The sequence below is a fragment of the Molothrus ater genome, chromosome 25 (genome assembly GCF_012460135.2).
Source record: "Molothrus ater isolate BHLD 08-10-18 breed brown headed cowbird chromosome 25, BPBGC_Mater_1.1, whole genome shotgun sequence".
Lineage (NCBI taxonomy): Eukaryota > Metazoa > Chordata > Aves > Passeriformes > Icteridae > Molothrus > Molothrus ater.
In genome coordinates, this window is record NC_050502.2 from 284,216 (window position 1) to 300,481 (window position 16,266).

At 49.3% G+C, this 16,266-nt stretch overlaps 1 protein-coding gene across 1 annotated transcript; it reads left to right on the plus strand.

The window, feature by feature from the left end:
- Window positions 1-3,149: 3,149 nt before the first annotated feature.
- Window positions 3,150-15,438, plus strand: TIMM17A (translocase of inner mitochondrial membrane 17A). The gene is made up of 6 exons (XM_036398303.1): window positions 3,150-3,238; window positions 7,728-7,827; window positions 9,210-9,273; window positions 10,034-10,162; window positions 10,700-10,810; window positions 15,074-15,438. Exons 1-6 carry the CDS (start codon window positions 3,213-3,215, stop codon window positions 15,142-15,144), a joined length of 501 nt encoding a protein of 166 aa, XP_036254196.1. The 5' UTR covers window positions 3,150-3,212; the 3' UTR covers window positions 15,145-15,438.
- The last annotated feature ends 828 nt before the right edge of the window (window positions 15,439-16,266 follow it).

Consider the following 16,266-nt stretch of genomic DNA (forward strand, 5'->3'; position numbering starts at 1 on the left):
CAGGCAGGGTCACTTGGTTAAACAGGAACACTTCCAGGTGGGTTTGGGGTATCTCCAGAGAAGGAGACTTCACACCCTCCCTGGGCAGCTGTTCCAGTGCTCTGCCCTCCTCCGTGCAACGAAGTTCTTCCTCATGTTGAGGTGGAACTTCTTGGGGTTTAGTTTATGGCCCTTGCTTCTCATCCTATCACTGGGCAGCACTGAAAAGAGTCCGTCACTATCCTCTGACACCCCTTGGAGGTATTTGTCTGGATTGATGGGATCCCCTCTCAGTGTTCTCTGGACTCACCAGGCCCAGCTCCTGCAGTCTTCCCTCATCAGAGAGATTCCAGGCCCTGTGTGGTTCAGAGCACTGGGATGCTGTGTGGCTTGGCACACAGGCCCTCTTGGCAGCTCTGAATCCATTAGTCCCGGATTTATCGGAGTCCCATCTCCATAGCAAACAACACCTTGAGGGCACTAATGAGTATTTCCAAACCACTGGCTTTGAAGCACCACAACAAGCCATTAAAGAGGAGGGACAGAGACAGAGTCAGATTAAGCAGCTTTTCCAGGCATATTTACAAACTCTGGTAGAGCTGTGAAAACTTTCTGTGCCCACACCTCTCTCATCGCCACCTGGGACAATCCATCTGCTTTTATTCTTCCCTATTAGCTGATAAAGGACAACTGAACTTTGAATGGATTTTTCTAGCCTGTTATCTTTCTCTTTCTTTCAGAGCCCACAGAAGGAGAGGCTGAAAACTGATCTTTTTATCATTTTCTAAGCTGTTCACTGAAGAGTGACATTTCCCCTGGCCACAACAGGCGGTGGATGTCTTGTGGCCAGGAGAGAAATCTCCTCTCTCCCAAACCCAGTGCATCTTTATCCAAAACCTCCTCTCCAGACACATGCTTACATGACAACAAGCGTGGAGAAGGTGATATATTTTGGGAAGCTAACCAAATCCTGGCTATGGGGAAACTCAGAAATCCCAGAAAGCCCTTGGATATCTTCCATGAGCCTGCCCGAGGGTGGCACAAAGTCCCTTGGGTGATGCAGAAGCTCCTGCACCTCAGGGACTCATCATGTTTCTCCAGCTCTCCTACAGCTTGTGAAAGGTGGGACCAGAATGACCATTTAGCCTGATTTAATCTACCACTCATAAGGGGAAAGAATATGGGCTACAGCAAAGGATTGCCACCCTGATAAGGGTTGGATCAGTCACAACATAATAGAATTGCTGAGTTTGGAAAAGCCCTGTAAATTTCCCCAGCAATGCCAAGGCCACGACTAGCCCATGTCCCGAGGTGCCACATCCATATGTTTTTTGAATCCCTCCAGGAGTGGTGATCACACCACTGTCCTGGGCAGCTGTGCAGTGCCTGACCAACCTTTCCAGGAAGAAATTTTCCCCAGTATCCAAACTGACTAAAATGGCCCAGCTTAAGGCCATTTCCTCTTGGACCTGTCCCTTATTCCCTGGCAGCAGAGCCTGACACCTGACACCTCCCTCCCTCCTCTCTCCTGTCAGGGAGTTGTGCAGAACAAGAAGGTCCTCCCTGAGCCTCCTTTTCTCCAGGCTGATCCCCCCAGCTCCCTCAGCTGCTCCTGGTTCTCCAGCCCCTTCCTCAGCTCTGCTCCCTTCCCTAAACACGCTCCAGCCCCTCAATGTCCTTCCCGAACTGAGGGGCCCAGAACTGATCCCAGGACTGGAGGTGTTGCCTCACCAATGCCCTGCACAGGGGGATCAAGTCACAGCAGTGCCAGAGGACACAGGAGTAGGGAGAGTTGCTCCAGTGGCTGAGAGAGGCCAATATTTCCTACTTTTCCCATCTCTCCTTCTTGGCCAAAGCAGAAACAACAATACCACAATACCTGGAGATTCCCAGCAATCTCCAAAATTGCATCACCTCTACTCCCTCACCTTAAATGAAGGTGAAGCAAACACACCTGCTCATGAAACAGTAGGAGTCTTTTAAAGCATCAAAAACCAACACAGCAGGTGGAGCATTCTAACTCCTTCATGGTGCTTCAGACCATTACTTATTAAAACAATTAAGTCACTGGAGAGCAACTTGTTTTGCATTCAGTTTTTGCTACCGAATGATTTGCTGCCCTTCAAAGAGAGCAGAGTGTGTACTGTTAAATTAGGAGTGGAAAAGAATATGCACTTTACAACTTAGAGAGGCTGCAAACCACTAGGTTGGGCAAGGCTTCAAGGCAGAAAGAGGCTGAGGGGGGACCTTCTCACTCTCCATAGCTCCCTGACAGGAGAGTGGAGCCAGGTGGGGGTAGAGCTGGTTCCAGGGAAAAAGTGATGGGACAAGAAGGAACACCCTCATCTTGTGCTGAGAGCTTTGCAAGCTGCCCAGGAATTTTCTGCTGGCACAAACACTGTTCCCTGGATTGCAGCTCTGCCTGCCCAGGAAACTGACCTGGTGATAGGAATGTCAAGTCCCAGCTCCAGCTGCATGCAGGACCACAAGAACATCCCCTGGGACATGCGAGGTCAGCTCAGCTCATGCAGCAGCATCAGGAATAATGTGGGCTTGGACCCTGACGTTCTAGGCCAGGCTGGACAGGCTTGCAGCAACCTGGTCTGGTGGAACATGTCCCTGCCCATGGTGGGGGGGGAATGGGATGAGATTTAAGGTCCCTTCAAATCCAAACCACTCCTTGATTCCATTAAATTTGGGGCAGAGTGGCTTGTCCTTGGAGCAATTTGCACAGGTACAGTTTCTAAAAGAGCTGGAGAGGGACTTTGGACAAAGTCCTGGAGTGACAAGACAAAGAGCTTCCCACTGACAAAGGGTTAGAGGGGTTATTGGGAAGGAATTCCTCTCCTTGTGAGGATGGGGAGGCCCTGGCCCAGGTTGCCCAGAGAAGCTGTGGCTGCCCCATGCCTGGCAATGTCCAAGGTCAGGATAGCCGGAGCTTGGAGCGCCCTGGAATAGTGCAAAGTGTCCTTGCCCATAGCGAGGCGTGACACTGGATGGAATTTAAGGGCCATCGCACCCAACGCATCCCTCGCGCTGACATTTCTCTCCTCATGGTTGGGCAACCCTCCCACCGTCACTGCGCCTGTCACTCAGCGCCGGGGGCGGGGCCAGAGCATGGCGCACGCGCAGACACGTCCCTAATCGTCTCCTCGTCCCGCCCTCCGCTGCCATTGGCCGGCGCGGGGCCGCCGCAGCCAATCGCGCGCGGGGAGGCGGTGGGGCCGAGCAAGATGGAGGAGTACGCTCGCGAGCCCTGGTGAGGGGATCAGGATCAGGGATCGGGATCGGGATCGGGATCGGGATCGGGATCGGGATCGGGATCTGCGAGCGCCAGGAAGGGGCGGAGCGGAGGAGCGGTGCGGGCGCACCCGCGGCCGCTCCTCGGGGCCGCTCCCCGTCGGGGGGGCGGGGTTGACCTTGGTGGGGCCCCCTGAGGGAGGCGGGGGAGGCTGTGCCGGTCGTGCCGCTGGGCCCGTTCGGAGCCTGGGCAGCCAAACTCCTCTGCTACCGAGCCCCGCGCGGCCTCCCGGAGCGGCGAGGAGCCGGCGGGGTCCTGCGGCCTGCACGGCTCACGCGCCTCCGGGGGCGGCGGGCCCTGCACTGACGGTCCCACGTTTGGCCCTTACTCGCAGCCTTGCCTCCGTCCCTCATCCTCAGCTTCCCTTCCAGCCTTCTCTTATCCTTAGTGCCTCCTCATTCTCAGTCCCACATCATCGGCTTCCCTATCCTCAATTCCCCCTTATCCTCATCTCCTCACATTCTCGGTTCCTTTCTCATCCCCCACAGGCTGCTCCCCTCCCCCTCTGCTCCCCATCTCAGATCATCTGTCCTCAATCGCCTCTCATTCTCAGCTCGCCTCTTGTCTCCCCACGATGTACAGCCCCTCCAGTCCTCAGTTCCTCGTTTATCCTCAGCCACCATCTCAGTCCCCCCCATCCTCAGTCCTCCCTCTCATCCAAAGCCCTCCCAATTCTCAGTGCTACCATTTTCAGCCTCCCATCTCAGCCTTCCTTTCATCTACAGCCCACCTCACTCTCAGTCTCTCCCACATCCCACCTCAGTCTTCTCTCATCCTTAATTCGTCTTCAACCTCCCTTCAGTCCCCAAGTCCTCCCTCATCTTTGGCCCCCCAGGCTCCCCTCACGCCTCCCGTGGCCCTGCCCTTCTCCCTCTCCATTTCCATAAGCCTAGCCTGGCCCGCTCCATGCCAAGCTGGCAATGTCTGAATCCTGTTATGGTTCAGGACTGTCTTTGTAGACCTACACAGGCACATCAGTTGCAAGTCTAAGGTTGTGTTTGTAGTAGTAAAAGGATTAAACACAAGCTCAGGTGCAGGGTTACTGAATCATGGGCAAAGTTTCTCATCATGGTGAGGAACTTGGGACAAGGGCCTGGAGTCACAGGCAGGACAGAGGGGAATGCCATTCCACTGCCAGAGGGCAAGGTTAGATGGGATAGTGGGAAAAAATTCTTCTCTGTGTCATGAGGCCTTGGCCCAGGTTGCCCAGAGAAGCTGTGGCTGGCCCATCCCTGGCAGTGTCCAAGGCCAGGTTGGACACTGGGGCTTGGAGCAACCTGGGGTGGTGGAAGGTGTCCCTGCCCATGGCAGGGGGAGGAGTAGGATGAGCTTCAAGGTCTCTTCCAGCCCAAACCAGTCTGAGATTCTGCTCACCTTTGCAGACAAGAGACCTGCGACTGTTCATGAGGCTTTTCCCAAACTTTGCAGATTGCTCTGCTGACATGCATTAAGTTTGTCCATAAACATCACCCCTGCCTTTTCACAGCATAACATCTGGGACATGAGCAAAGTAAATAGTGTTTATTAATAGATTGCTGTGGACTCCAGGTAATCCCAGAATTACTTAGGTTGGAAAAGATCTCTCAGACCATCAAGTCCAACCTGTGACCCATTGCCAACCCGTGACCCCCACCTTGTCAACCAGACCAGAGCATTGAGTGCTGTGTCCAGTCATTCCTTGAATGCCTCCAGGGATGGGGATTCCACCACCTCCCTAGGCAGTCCCTTCCACTGCCTGACAGTCCTTTCTGCTGAGAAATTCCTCCTGGTATCGTCCTCACCCTCCCCAGGTACAGCATGAAGCTGTGTCCTTAATGCTGTGCAGTTGGGATGTTTTGCTGCCAAGCCATGTGGGGCTGTTGGTGTCCCCCATTGTTCTGGCTGCTGGTCACCCTGTGGTCCTTCTGTTACCCAGCCCTGGAGCTGCTGTCCTGGGGTCAGGCTGGGTCCCTGTGAACCGTTGGCACAGAGAAAAGGTCCCTTTGTTCATTTAAACTGTGGCAGCCTCTGATTCCAGTTGTTATGCAGCCTTCAGGAGGGCTGCAGGATGCTGTGGGGCTTGGAGGGAGGACTCACCCCTCTCCCAGGCAGCCAGAGCTGGTGTGTGGCTGTCCCATAGCCCTGGGAAAAGTGAAGTCTTGCCCTCTGCTCTCCTCATCTTTGGGAAATTTCTGGTGCCATCAGGAGCAGGAACCCAACCTCTTCCACCTGTCATTTCCCTATAGTCAGGGCTCCCCTCCGAGTCAGGGAAACAATTAACAGTAATGTTCTGCTTGTAGATAAGTGCCAGATTAAGAATGAAATAATCTCTTTTCTTCTCCTCCAATTCTTTATGAGGTCAGGCAGTGCCAGGGCTAGAGATACTTTGCATCAGCTCTGAGGGAGTTTGGAGGCGTTGACACATGCTGGCTGTGCTGGCATCAAAGTTGTTCTCTCATTTAAAAGCTGCTCAGAAAAGTTTGGAGAGTAGTTTAAAAGGAAAATTAGGAACCCTGAAGGTAACAGTTAATGAGGTTAAAGAGGGAAGCATTCCCTGTTTGGGGTCTCATTAACAAGGTTTCAAGAATAAAGAAGCCATGATTTGGAGTTTGGAATTCCTTGACTTTATGCATAAGGGAAGCCCACTTTATATAATCCATTTAGATTTCCAAAAAGCCTTTTAACAAGATCACTCTCAGAGAGTTAACAAAGGAAGAGGGTTGGGATGTTTTATTCATAGCAGAGGAGATAATAATCTGCACGGGAGATGTAAGAACAAAACAACAAAAAATCCCTGAGAAAAATGATGTGAGTTTCTTTTCATCTTGGCATCTTGGACGAGAGTGTGTCTGGAACCTTTTCCTTATGCAGGAAAAAGTGGAAGGAAAAGAAATTGTTGAATTATTGAATGCAGTTAGGGCTGAGGGGGTTGTTATGAGATAAGATGAGACCATATGCAGGCATATGGCAGACAAACAGGAGGTGGTGGAGGGTAAAATACACCCCCCCTGCTTCCTGAGGCCTTGTGGGTTTGGGACCTGGATGTTGTTGTCACTGGGGACACTCAGTGGTGACACTTGGGTGTGGTCCTGGTATCTTGGGAACAACCCAGCGATCCAAGGTACAAAAGCGAAGCCAACGTTGAGTGTGACCTGTGCGTGCAGGGGTTCTCTTTGTAGGGGGCAGGGCTGGCTGCAGAGGAGGAGGTTTGGAACTAGGTTGTGAACATGAAGAGCCTGGGAGAACACTAAGGGAGAGGGACTGAAAATTAGAGATACTTTCTCCTGGAAGAAAACACCTTGTGGCAAAGCCTGCAGCACAATGAGGGGGATTTATCACCCCTCGCTAGGGGAGGTCTGTAAGGCGGGGAAGTGGCAGGTCAGGGATGATGTCCTCAGGTGCAGGAGCTGGAAGCTGTAGCGGATCCTCAGGAACAGAAACATGACATTACAAGTGAAATTGGAAGTGCTCATTGATGCTCCTGCCTGACAGAAACACTGAGCTTGCTATGGTGCTCCGATTTGTGACCTGCATGCTGTTGTAGGCTGATTTTTGCATTTTCTGATGATTGGCAGTGTAGGAGTTAAATCACCTGGGTGCTTGGCTGGAAGATCTAGATACAAGATGAAAGAAACCAAACAACTTTGTTATTCTGCGCTCTGAAATTACCCACAGTGACACCAGAAGTTAATGGCATCTTAAAGCTCACCTAATTCAAGAGTTTGGTTTAGAGTTGCAAGGCTCCAGTTTTTGGCAGAGGTTCTGAACCTGTAAATAAGGGTCCCTTGTCAGATACTGACAGCCTGTGCTGCAGGAAGGTTCTATGCAAGGTTTTCCTGGCTGCTCTGTGGTGTTGGAGCAGGAATTGTGGGTGCTGTACCTCTGAAGAGAGATCTCTTTTGTTGGAATGGACTTCAAAGATCCAGGATGCATCAGGAAAAACCTTTCCAGCTCTGCAAAGGTGACTTTGAAGTCTCACTTAAATCGGCAGAGCTAATGAAAAGGACGAGTGATTCAAGAAAAAGTGTTTTGTGCCACCTGGGAGCTGCGTCTCATGGAATTTGGTACCTCAGTTCTCTGTAGGTCAAGAGAAGAATGAGATCAGGGAATTAAAAGCTATTTACACTATGTAAATAGTGTAAGGCAGAGCTGGAATTCTTCAGGAGTTTTCCATGATGGAAGTATGTCTCTCTGCCTTGTGTGAGGAGTTCAGGCATTTCTATATATTTGGTACTTCCTACTCCGGGGAAGTGGGCCAGGAGACTCTGGCAAAGGTTGAGTCTGTTTTGCTGTAATATTCTTGATTTTTTGTTGCTGCCTGCTCAGTTAGCTGGATGTGAGATGGTATAACCACCAGGCTCAATCTTCACCCCAGTTATACCAGTGCTGAAGTGCTGGATCCATCCCACTCACTTACATGGTTTAACATGATGAGATTTAATATTTTCATCTCTATTTTTCTTTCTAGTCCCTGGAGGATAGTGGATGACTGTGGAGGGGCCTTCACCATGGGGGCCATAGGAGGGGGCATTTTCCAGGCTATCAAAGGCTTCCGAAATTCCCCAGTGGTGAGTAAAATCCTCTGAAGGTGCATTGACTGCAGTCCTGCCTCCACTGTCCTTCCCCAGGGAGTGTGGCAGTGAAGGGGAAGGAGAATAAATCCCTGTGCAGGGAGCAGGGCTAATTAAAGACCTCTACGTTGTTAATCTACACCATGAGAATCTGTTCTGGTTCAAGATCTTTCTTCATCTTTTGGGATAAAATTGCTGCTTCCCCGTTTGCTCTGGTGTCCGCAGTGGGACACTGGTTGCTTGTTCCTCCCTAACTGATGATCATTTCCCTCAGGATAGGAAGTGCAGCAGGAAAGATTCATCTGCCTGTGGTTCTGTCTGCATGGAGGGACATGAAGACTAGGCTCTCCTTCCTCTCCTGGCCTTTCCCTTTCTTTTAAAACATGGAATGACTCAAAGAATCTTTTTCTCCTTCAGATTTATATTAAAGGGTATATTTTTCTTTAATTAATCTCTTTTTAATCATTGCCATTTTTATTAGCTCTATTTCTAATGCTCAGATTTGGTTTCAATGCAGGAGTGAGTAAACATGGAAGTGAAGTTTTGCTGATACAAGTCGGTTTTCACTTTTGGGATATCTGCTGCAAAATCTTGGCTATAAACCCATTGCAGAGACATTTGATAAATTAAGATTCGGTTGCTGCTTGAACATTAATTTTAAAATTTCTCTGACTTCATAGATAAGGTGTTTTTGATATTAGTCTGACTGTAAGCTGTTGGTTTAATAAATAATTGTTTCCAAACTAGTCAGATCCTGCAGACACTTCACTTGCAAAGGACTATCTGCTTAATTAGAGTCTTAATTTTGCTTAAGACTTGCTTAATGTACCTATCCCCACTTCTGAGTGATTGTAACAAAAATAAAACTTGGTGGATATTCTTTAAACTGTGTTAAAGTCTGGGAGAATGTGCAGTTGTTCTGTGGGGTCCTGGGTGACATGTTGAGTATTGGACTCTGGAAGGCTCAGCATGACTTTGCTTCTCTGGACTACAAAGACACCTACAATTGCACCTGCAGGAATGACTAAACATAGGACAACTAGTGGGATTGCCCAGCATCTGGGAAGAAAAAATTGTACATGTGAAAAATCACTGCTTATCCTGATAAAATGTTACTGTAATGCCTCCTTCAGTCCCACTGAGACTGTGAACCCAGATTGTTTCCTGCCTGGTGACTGTAATTCGCATCTGTACCTGACAGGAATATTGTATGGGAATGATAAATAGTGAAATAGGTGTAAAGTACACTTTGTCTCAGCTCCTTACAGCTGCTGAGGGCACTCAGAAATGTGTTGGGTCTGTGGCAGGGTTTTGCAATATAGACTCAGCTTGGCTGTAAGATTTTACTGTTTTCTTTTGACTGAATTATCTTATTTTAGGGTGTAAACCACCGGCTGCGGGGCAGTTTGACGGCTATTAAAACCAGAGCTCCACAACTGGGAGGTAATGAATTTTGGGGTTTTGTTGCACAGAATTGACTGTTGTTAGATAACAGAGTTTGGGAATGTAACATGGTGCAGCTACACTGACACCTGCGCTGAGTCTCAGCAGGTTTGTTGGCCCAAGCAATGGGTAAATACAGTTCTGATATATCCAAAAGTGGTTTGGATGGGGAGGAAACAGTCCATGTTCCTGGAATGATAAGACAGCTGTAATAACTGGTCATATCTTAAACAGCAGAGCTCCCTGGAGCCTCTTCATGGTGTGGAAGGGGTTAAGATAAAACTAACTCATTACAAGAAGTGATCCAGCTTGGATGAAAAATCGACCTTGGGGATATCCATGCACGTGCTGTAGAATGCCAGGCTCCTGAGGCCACAGGAGCAGGGTTGGGTGAGGTGTGAGGTGTGACATGACACTCCATCATTGTCTGTAAGGAAGTATGTTAAAAAGGGATAAATCTGGAAGTTCCCTTAGCTAATCTGACCTTGTTAGGATGAAAGTTCCATTATAATCACAGTTTGATAAATTTTCTGTAGTTAATTGTAGATTAGTGAGATCATATGTAAAATGGGGCGAGAGGCCAATGATGACATGTCAAGTTGGAAATTTCCCTGTATTGATTTTAACCTGTATTTGGCTCTTTATGAGTTTGAATTTACTTCATGTCTGAAAGGGAGCACAGTAGCACCACAGCATCTGTTGTGCAGCATTACTGGCTTCTTTGCTCTCTCCAAAGTGGCTTTGGTTTGATTTGGAACAGGGAGCTTTGCTGTCTGGGGAGGTCTCTTTTCCATGATTGACTGCAGTATGGTCAGAATGAGAGGGAAGGAAGATCCCTGGAATTCCATCACAAGCGGAGCCCTGACTGGAGCCATTTTAGCTGCAAGAAGTAAGAAACTGGGGATATCAACTGAAAATCTCCTATTCTCTAAATGTTCAGTTCTCATTGTATAGCAAAGCAACAGTCTGTGAGACCCTAATTGGCATTTGCTGTCTCAGATGCTGAAAAATAATCTGAAACTTTTTTCCTGTGCTTAGGAAAGTAATAATCAGGCTCCCTAATGTTCCCAGTGTTCCTTGAAGGAAGGACGGGGGGAGTTGCCCAGTAATTATCCTTTAATGCAGCTTAATGGATGCAAAATTACTGCTCTGAGTCTGTTTTAGGAGAGATTAAGGCATGAAGAGGGTGGTGAGGCCCTGACACAGGTTACCCAGGGCAGCTGTGGCTGTCCCATCCCTAGAAGTGTCCAAGGCTGGGTTGGATGGGGCTTGAAGCAACCTGGAATAGTGGAAGGTGTCCCTGCCCATGGAGGGGGTGGAACGAAATGATCTTCAGGGTCCCTTCCAGCCCAAACCATCCTGGGATTCAATGGATTCTAACATGCAGCAAAGAAATTAAGTGTTGGTTTGTGCTTTTCATTTCCAGACGGCCCTGTTGCCATGGTTGGATCTGCTGCAATGGGAGGAATTCTCCTGGCCCTGATCGAAGGAGCTGGAATTCTGCTGACTAGATTTGCCTCCACACAATTCCCAAATGGTAAGGAGCCGGCAGAGGATGTGTCACAAGGATTTGCTTTGCTGATGTGCCCCTGGCAGTCATCTTATCCTAGAGTGAATCTGCACTGCCCTGCCAGCTCCTGTGGCTGTGGAAAGCCAAGGAGGAGCTGCAGGTGTTGATGACATGAGATTATCTCCCACTGGGAGATGGGAGGTAGCATGGCTGAGAGCAGGGATATCCCTGCTGTCCCTCACTTCTGCCACACACATAGTGGCAGAAGGGTTTTACTCAGGGGTGACACACAATCGTTTGAGGGAATGGCAGGCAGCAAATTAGGCAAAAGAGGGTGGTTCTGGCAGGCTGTGGTCTGTGTGGGGAACCCCACGTAAATGAGAAGATGAAGACCTGGCAGGTACAGATACATGATTTCCAAAAAGGGTGGTGGTGATTCTCTTCTAAACTGCTTTAATATCTCACTGAGTCACAGACTGTTGTGTGAATGCTTCCTGTGGAAAATCCTAAATACCTCTGTCAAAGAATCCCAGACTGGTTTGGGGTGGCAGAGACCTCAAAGCCCATCTCATTCTACCTCCTGACATAGGTAGGGACACCTTCCACTATCCCAGGTTGCTCCAAGCTCTGTCCAACCTAGGCTTGGACACAGCCAAGGATGGGGCAGCCACAGCTTCTCTGGGCAGCTGGGGCCAGGGCCTCATCACTTTCATAGGGAAGAATTCTGTCCCAATATCCCATCTAACCCTGCCCTCTGTCAGTTGGAAGCCATTCCTCCTTATTCTGGGGGATTCCAGGCCCTTGTCCAAAGTCCCTCTCCAGCTCTCTTAGAACCTCTTCAGGCACTGGAAGGGGCTCTAAGCCTTCTGCTCTCCAGGTTTAACATTGACAGCTCTTCCAGCCTTTCCTCAAAGGAGAAAATGCTCCACCTTATTTTGGGAAGAACACAAACCACTAGTGTTGGATGAGTAGCAAGTCACTAATTTCCAAGTGAATCCTCTCCTGGGTTTGTTCAACAATATTCTTCATCCAATCTATGACAATTTCTGTTTTTTAAAGATGTTTGAAAATTAATTTGCCTTGGAGAAAGTGTATCATCTGTCCATGACAATTAATTCTCTCTGGATTGTCCCACCACAGCTGTGTTGCTCCCTCCAGCAGCACACAGTGGATCAGGAAGCTGACTCCACACTTGTTCCATTTCACTGATTGCTTTATTGTCAGGCAAGTCACCATGGTTAAACCTTTCCAGAGGGGCCATGGTCATGTCAAAAGCACTAATGTGCAAGTTTCCAGCTCCTTTAGATGACTGGAAAGGTTTCCCTCTCCCTCCTCTGGTCGATTTCCCTGTTAGAAACTTTGTCTAGTGCTAGGTGTCCCTGCCCATGGCAGAGGGTAGAGCAAGATGAGCTTTATGGTCACAGAATTCACAGAATGACCAGGTTGGAAGATACCTTAAAGATTGAGTCCAACCCATGCCCCAACACCTCAACCAAACCATGGCACCCAGTTCCACATCCAGTCTTTTTTTAAACACATCCAGGGATGGTGACTCCACCACCTCCTCGGACAGGCCATTCCAGAACTTTATCACCCTTTCTGTAAAAAACTTTTTCCTAATATCCAACCTATATTTGCCTTGATGCAGCTTGAGACTGTGACCTCTCATTCTGCCAGTTGCTGCCTGGTGAAAGAGACCAGCCCCACCTGACCACAGCCACCTTTCAGGAAGTTGTCGAGAAGTGATAAGGTCACCTCTGAGTCTCCTTTTCTCCAGGCTAGACAACCCCAGCTCCCTCAGTTGTTCCTCACAGGGTTTGTGTTCCAAGCCCCTCACCAACCTCATTCCCCTCCTCTGGACATGCTTGAGTGTCTCAACATCCTTCCCAAACTGAGGGGCCAGCACTGGACACAACACTCAGGGTTTGGCCTCACTAGTGCCAAGTACAGGGGAAGAATGACTCCCTGCTCCTGCTGGCCACACCATTCCTGATCCAGGCCAGGAGCCACTGGCCTTCTGGGCCACCAGGGCACTCTGCTGGCTCATATTCAACCGGCTGTCACCAGCACCCCCAGGTCCCTTTCTGCCTGGGCACTGTCCAGCCACACCATCCCCAGCCTGTAGCATTGCAGGGGGTTATTGTGGCCAAAATGCAGGACTGGGCACTTGGACTTATTAAACTTCATCCTGTTAGACTCTGCCCATCCATTCATTCCAAGTCTCTCTGTAGAGCCCTCCTACCTTCCAACAGATGGACACATGATCCTAACTTAGTGTCATCTGCAGATTTACTAACGAAAGACTCAATTCCCTCATCCATGTTGTCAATAAAGATATTAAACAGAACTGGCCCCAGCACAGACCTCTGAGAGACACCACTGGTGCCTGGCCCCAGCTGGATGCAGCCCCACTCACCACCACTCTCTGGGCCAGCCATGCAGCCAGTTCTGAACCCAGCACAGAGTGCTCCTGTCCCAGCCCTGGGCTGCAGCTTTTCCAGGAGTGTGCTGTGGGAGTCAGTGCCAAAGGCCTTGCTGGAGTCCAGGCACACAACATCCACAGCCTTTCCTGCATCCAGCAGGCAGGTGACCTGGTCATAGAAGGAGACCAGGTTGGTCAAACATGACCCAACCCTCCTAAATCCCTGCTGGCTGGGTCTGATACCCTGGCCATCCTATAAATGCTGTGTGATGACACTCAGTGTAAACTGTTCCATGACCTAACTGGGTACTGAGGTCAGGCTGACTGGCCTATAATTACCAGGATCCTCCTTCCCACCCTTTTTGTGAATGGGTGTCACATTGGGCAGCTTCCAGTCATCTGGAACCTGACCAGTGAGCCAGGGCTATTGGTAAGTGATAGAGACTGGCTTGGCAAGCTCAGCTGCCAGCTCCCTCATCACCCTGGGGTGGATCCCATCTGCTCCCAGGGATTTATAAATATCCAAGCAGCTCAGCAGTTCTCTGACTGCCTCCTCTTGGAAAATAGGGGGACCATTCTGCTCCCTGATTGAGCAACCCAAGAGGACAGTTATCCTGAAGGCAAGTCTTCTCACTAAAAACTGAGACAAAGAAGGCGTTAAGCACCTCTGCCTTCTCCTCATCTGCAGTTCCTAAGTTCCCTTCTGCATCTAATAAAGAACAAACATTAGTCTTACTCTTCCTTTTACCACTAATATATTTATAAAAACATTTTTTGTTATCCTTTACAAAAGTCGCCATTTTAAGTTCAAACTGAGCTTTAGCGTCTCTAATTTTTTTCTTTCATGCTCTAGCAGCCCTCTTAAATACTACCTGAGAAACCTGACCCTCCTTCCAAAGATAATATAGCCTTTTTTGATTCCTGAGTTCCTTCAAAACCTCCTTGCCCATCCAGGCTGGGCATTTGCCTCGTCGACTTGTCTTTTGGCACACAGGGACAGTCTGTTCCTGTGCCCTCAAGATCTCCATTTTGAAGCACACCCACCCTTCCTGAACTCCTTTATTTTTAAGGACTACTTCCCAAGGAACTCTCAATAAGTCTCCTGAATAGACCAAAGTCTGCCCTCTGAAAGTCCAGTGTAAAAGTCTTATTAATGTTCCTCTTGACTTCACCAAATATTGAGAATTTTATAATTTCTTGATCACTATGCCCCCAGTGGCCTCCAACCACCACATCTCCCACCAACCCATCTCTATTTGCAAATAATAGATCTAACATAGTCCCTCCCCTGGTGGGCTCACCCACCAGCTGCGACAACCCAAATCATTCCACAATTCCATGGATTCTATGAAACTTGGAGAGAAGTGGTTTGTCTTTGGAGCAGCTTGAACAGTGTACTCTTCCTAAAAGAGAGCTGAAGAGGGGTTTCAGACAAGGTCCTGGAGGGACAGGACAAGGGGGAATGGCTTCCCACTGCCAGAAGGCACAGTGAGATGGGATGTTGGGAAGAAATTCTTCCTCTGAGGGTGGTGAGGCCCTGGCTCAGGTTTTCCAGAGAAGCTGTGGCTGCCCCAATGCTGGAAGTATCCAAGGCCATGTTGGTTGGGGCTTGGAGCAACCAGGGATAGTGGAAGGTGTCCCTGCCATGGCAGGGGGTAGAATTGGATAAGCTTTAAGGTCTTTTCCAAGCCCAACCAGTCTTTGATTCTATGCAACTTTTGAAACTTTTTATGAAACCCAAACAATTCCAGGGTTTATGATTCATTTTAAGAGGGATTTATATAAACAAACCAGCTGTGATTTCTGTTAATAGGAAGAATTGCCTGCATTTTGGTATTTATTTGCCTTTTCCCCTGTCCCTCCTCCAGGCCCACAGTTGTCAGAGGATCCATCCCAGCTCCAGCCACCCCCATTCAGCGACTACCGACAGTATCAATGATGGTGCCCGACCACCTCCTCCCCCCTCCTCCTCCTCCTCCTCTTCCTCCTCCTCCTCTTTTCTCTTCCTTCCCTGTCCCTGAGTGGTCCCACCTGGAGGATGTGGAGGGGGTTTATACTCAACACCAGTGGTCGTCCCTTACACACCACACGAGGAGGACCTGCAGCATTTCTCAACGTCAAACTGCTCAGGAGAACTTTTAGAAAAGAAAATCTATTTATTCCTGATATATTCCATTGCTGTCATGTTACACATGTCTGGTAGAATACAAGGAAGTTTGAGACAAGGACCAAATGGAGTCTTGTCATCCTTTGGACACAAACTGGAGTGAAAGTCTTGGAGTCTCCTCTGGGATGTTGTGCCTGCAGTGAACACAGCTGGAATGTAGCCTTTTCCCTGTTAGATTTAGGTTATGGGGCTGGAGGGGGAAGCATTGTACCTGCTGCCAGCATGGCCTCCTGCTTTTCATCTCAGATCTTGACCTGAGCAGAGTGACCATATCTGCTCTGTGGTTTTGTCCTTAAACTCCAGCTGTAGAAACCCCTTCCCTCTTGCCAGCAATTACAGAATCACATCCAGTGAGTTTTTTTGTTGTAACTCGTTAATTAACTAATTGACACCGTTGCTTGCTGGCAGTTCCTGATACAGTATGGAGCCTGGGGGATTTCCAAAGCTGGGCTACATCCAAACAGCTCAGCAAAAGGACACCCTCACCTCTGAGGGATGGCAGGGACAGGTGGCACAGGGGCTCTAGTGGCTCTGCCTACACTCCTTCACCCATAGGTTAGGCAATGGCCTTCTACTGCCTGAGCTGGGCTTTACTGTGCTGACCTCTGCCTCTCCAAACCCCCTGATAATCACTGTCCCCTGTGCACCAGGAGAAGCCTCTGCCTGAAGCATGGTCCTGCACTGCCCCCACCCTACCTGTGTGTGACACCTCTCCTGCCCTACTGAGCCCCAAGGGAAGTCACAGTCCTGGAGCTGTCACCAACCAGGGCCATTTCCTGCCCTGTCACCACCACAATGCCCAATTTCCTGGTTTATTCCAGCCCAGTTCAGAGTTGACCGCAGCTGGAGGGATCCCACTGCCCTGGGGCACTCCTGCCCTGCTCTCTTCCCCAC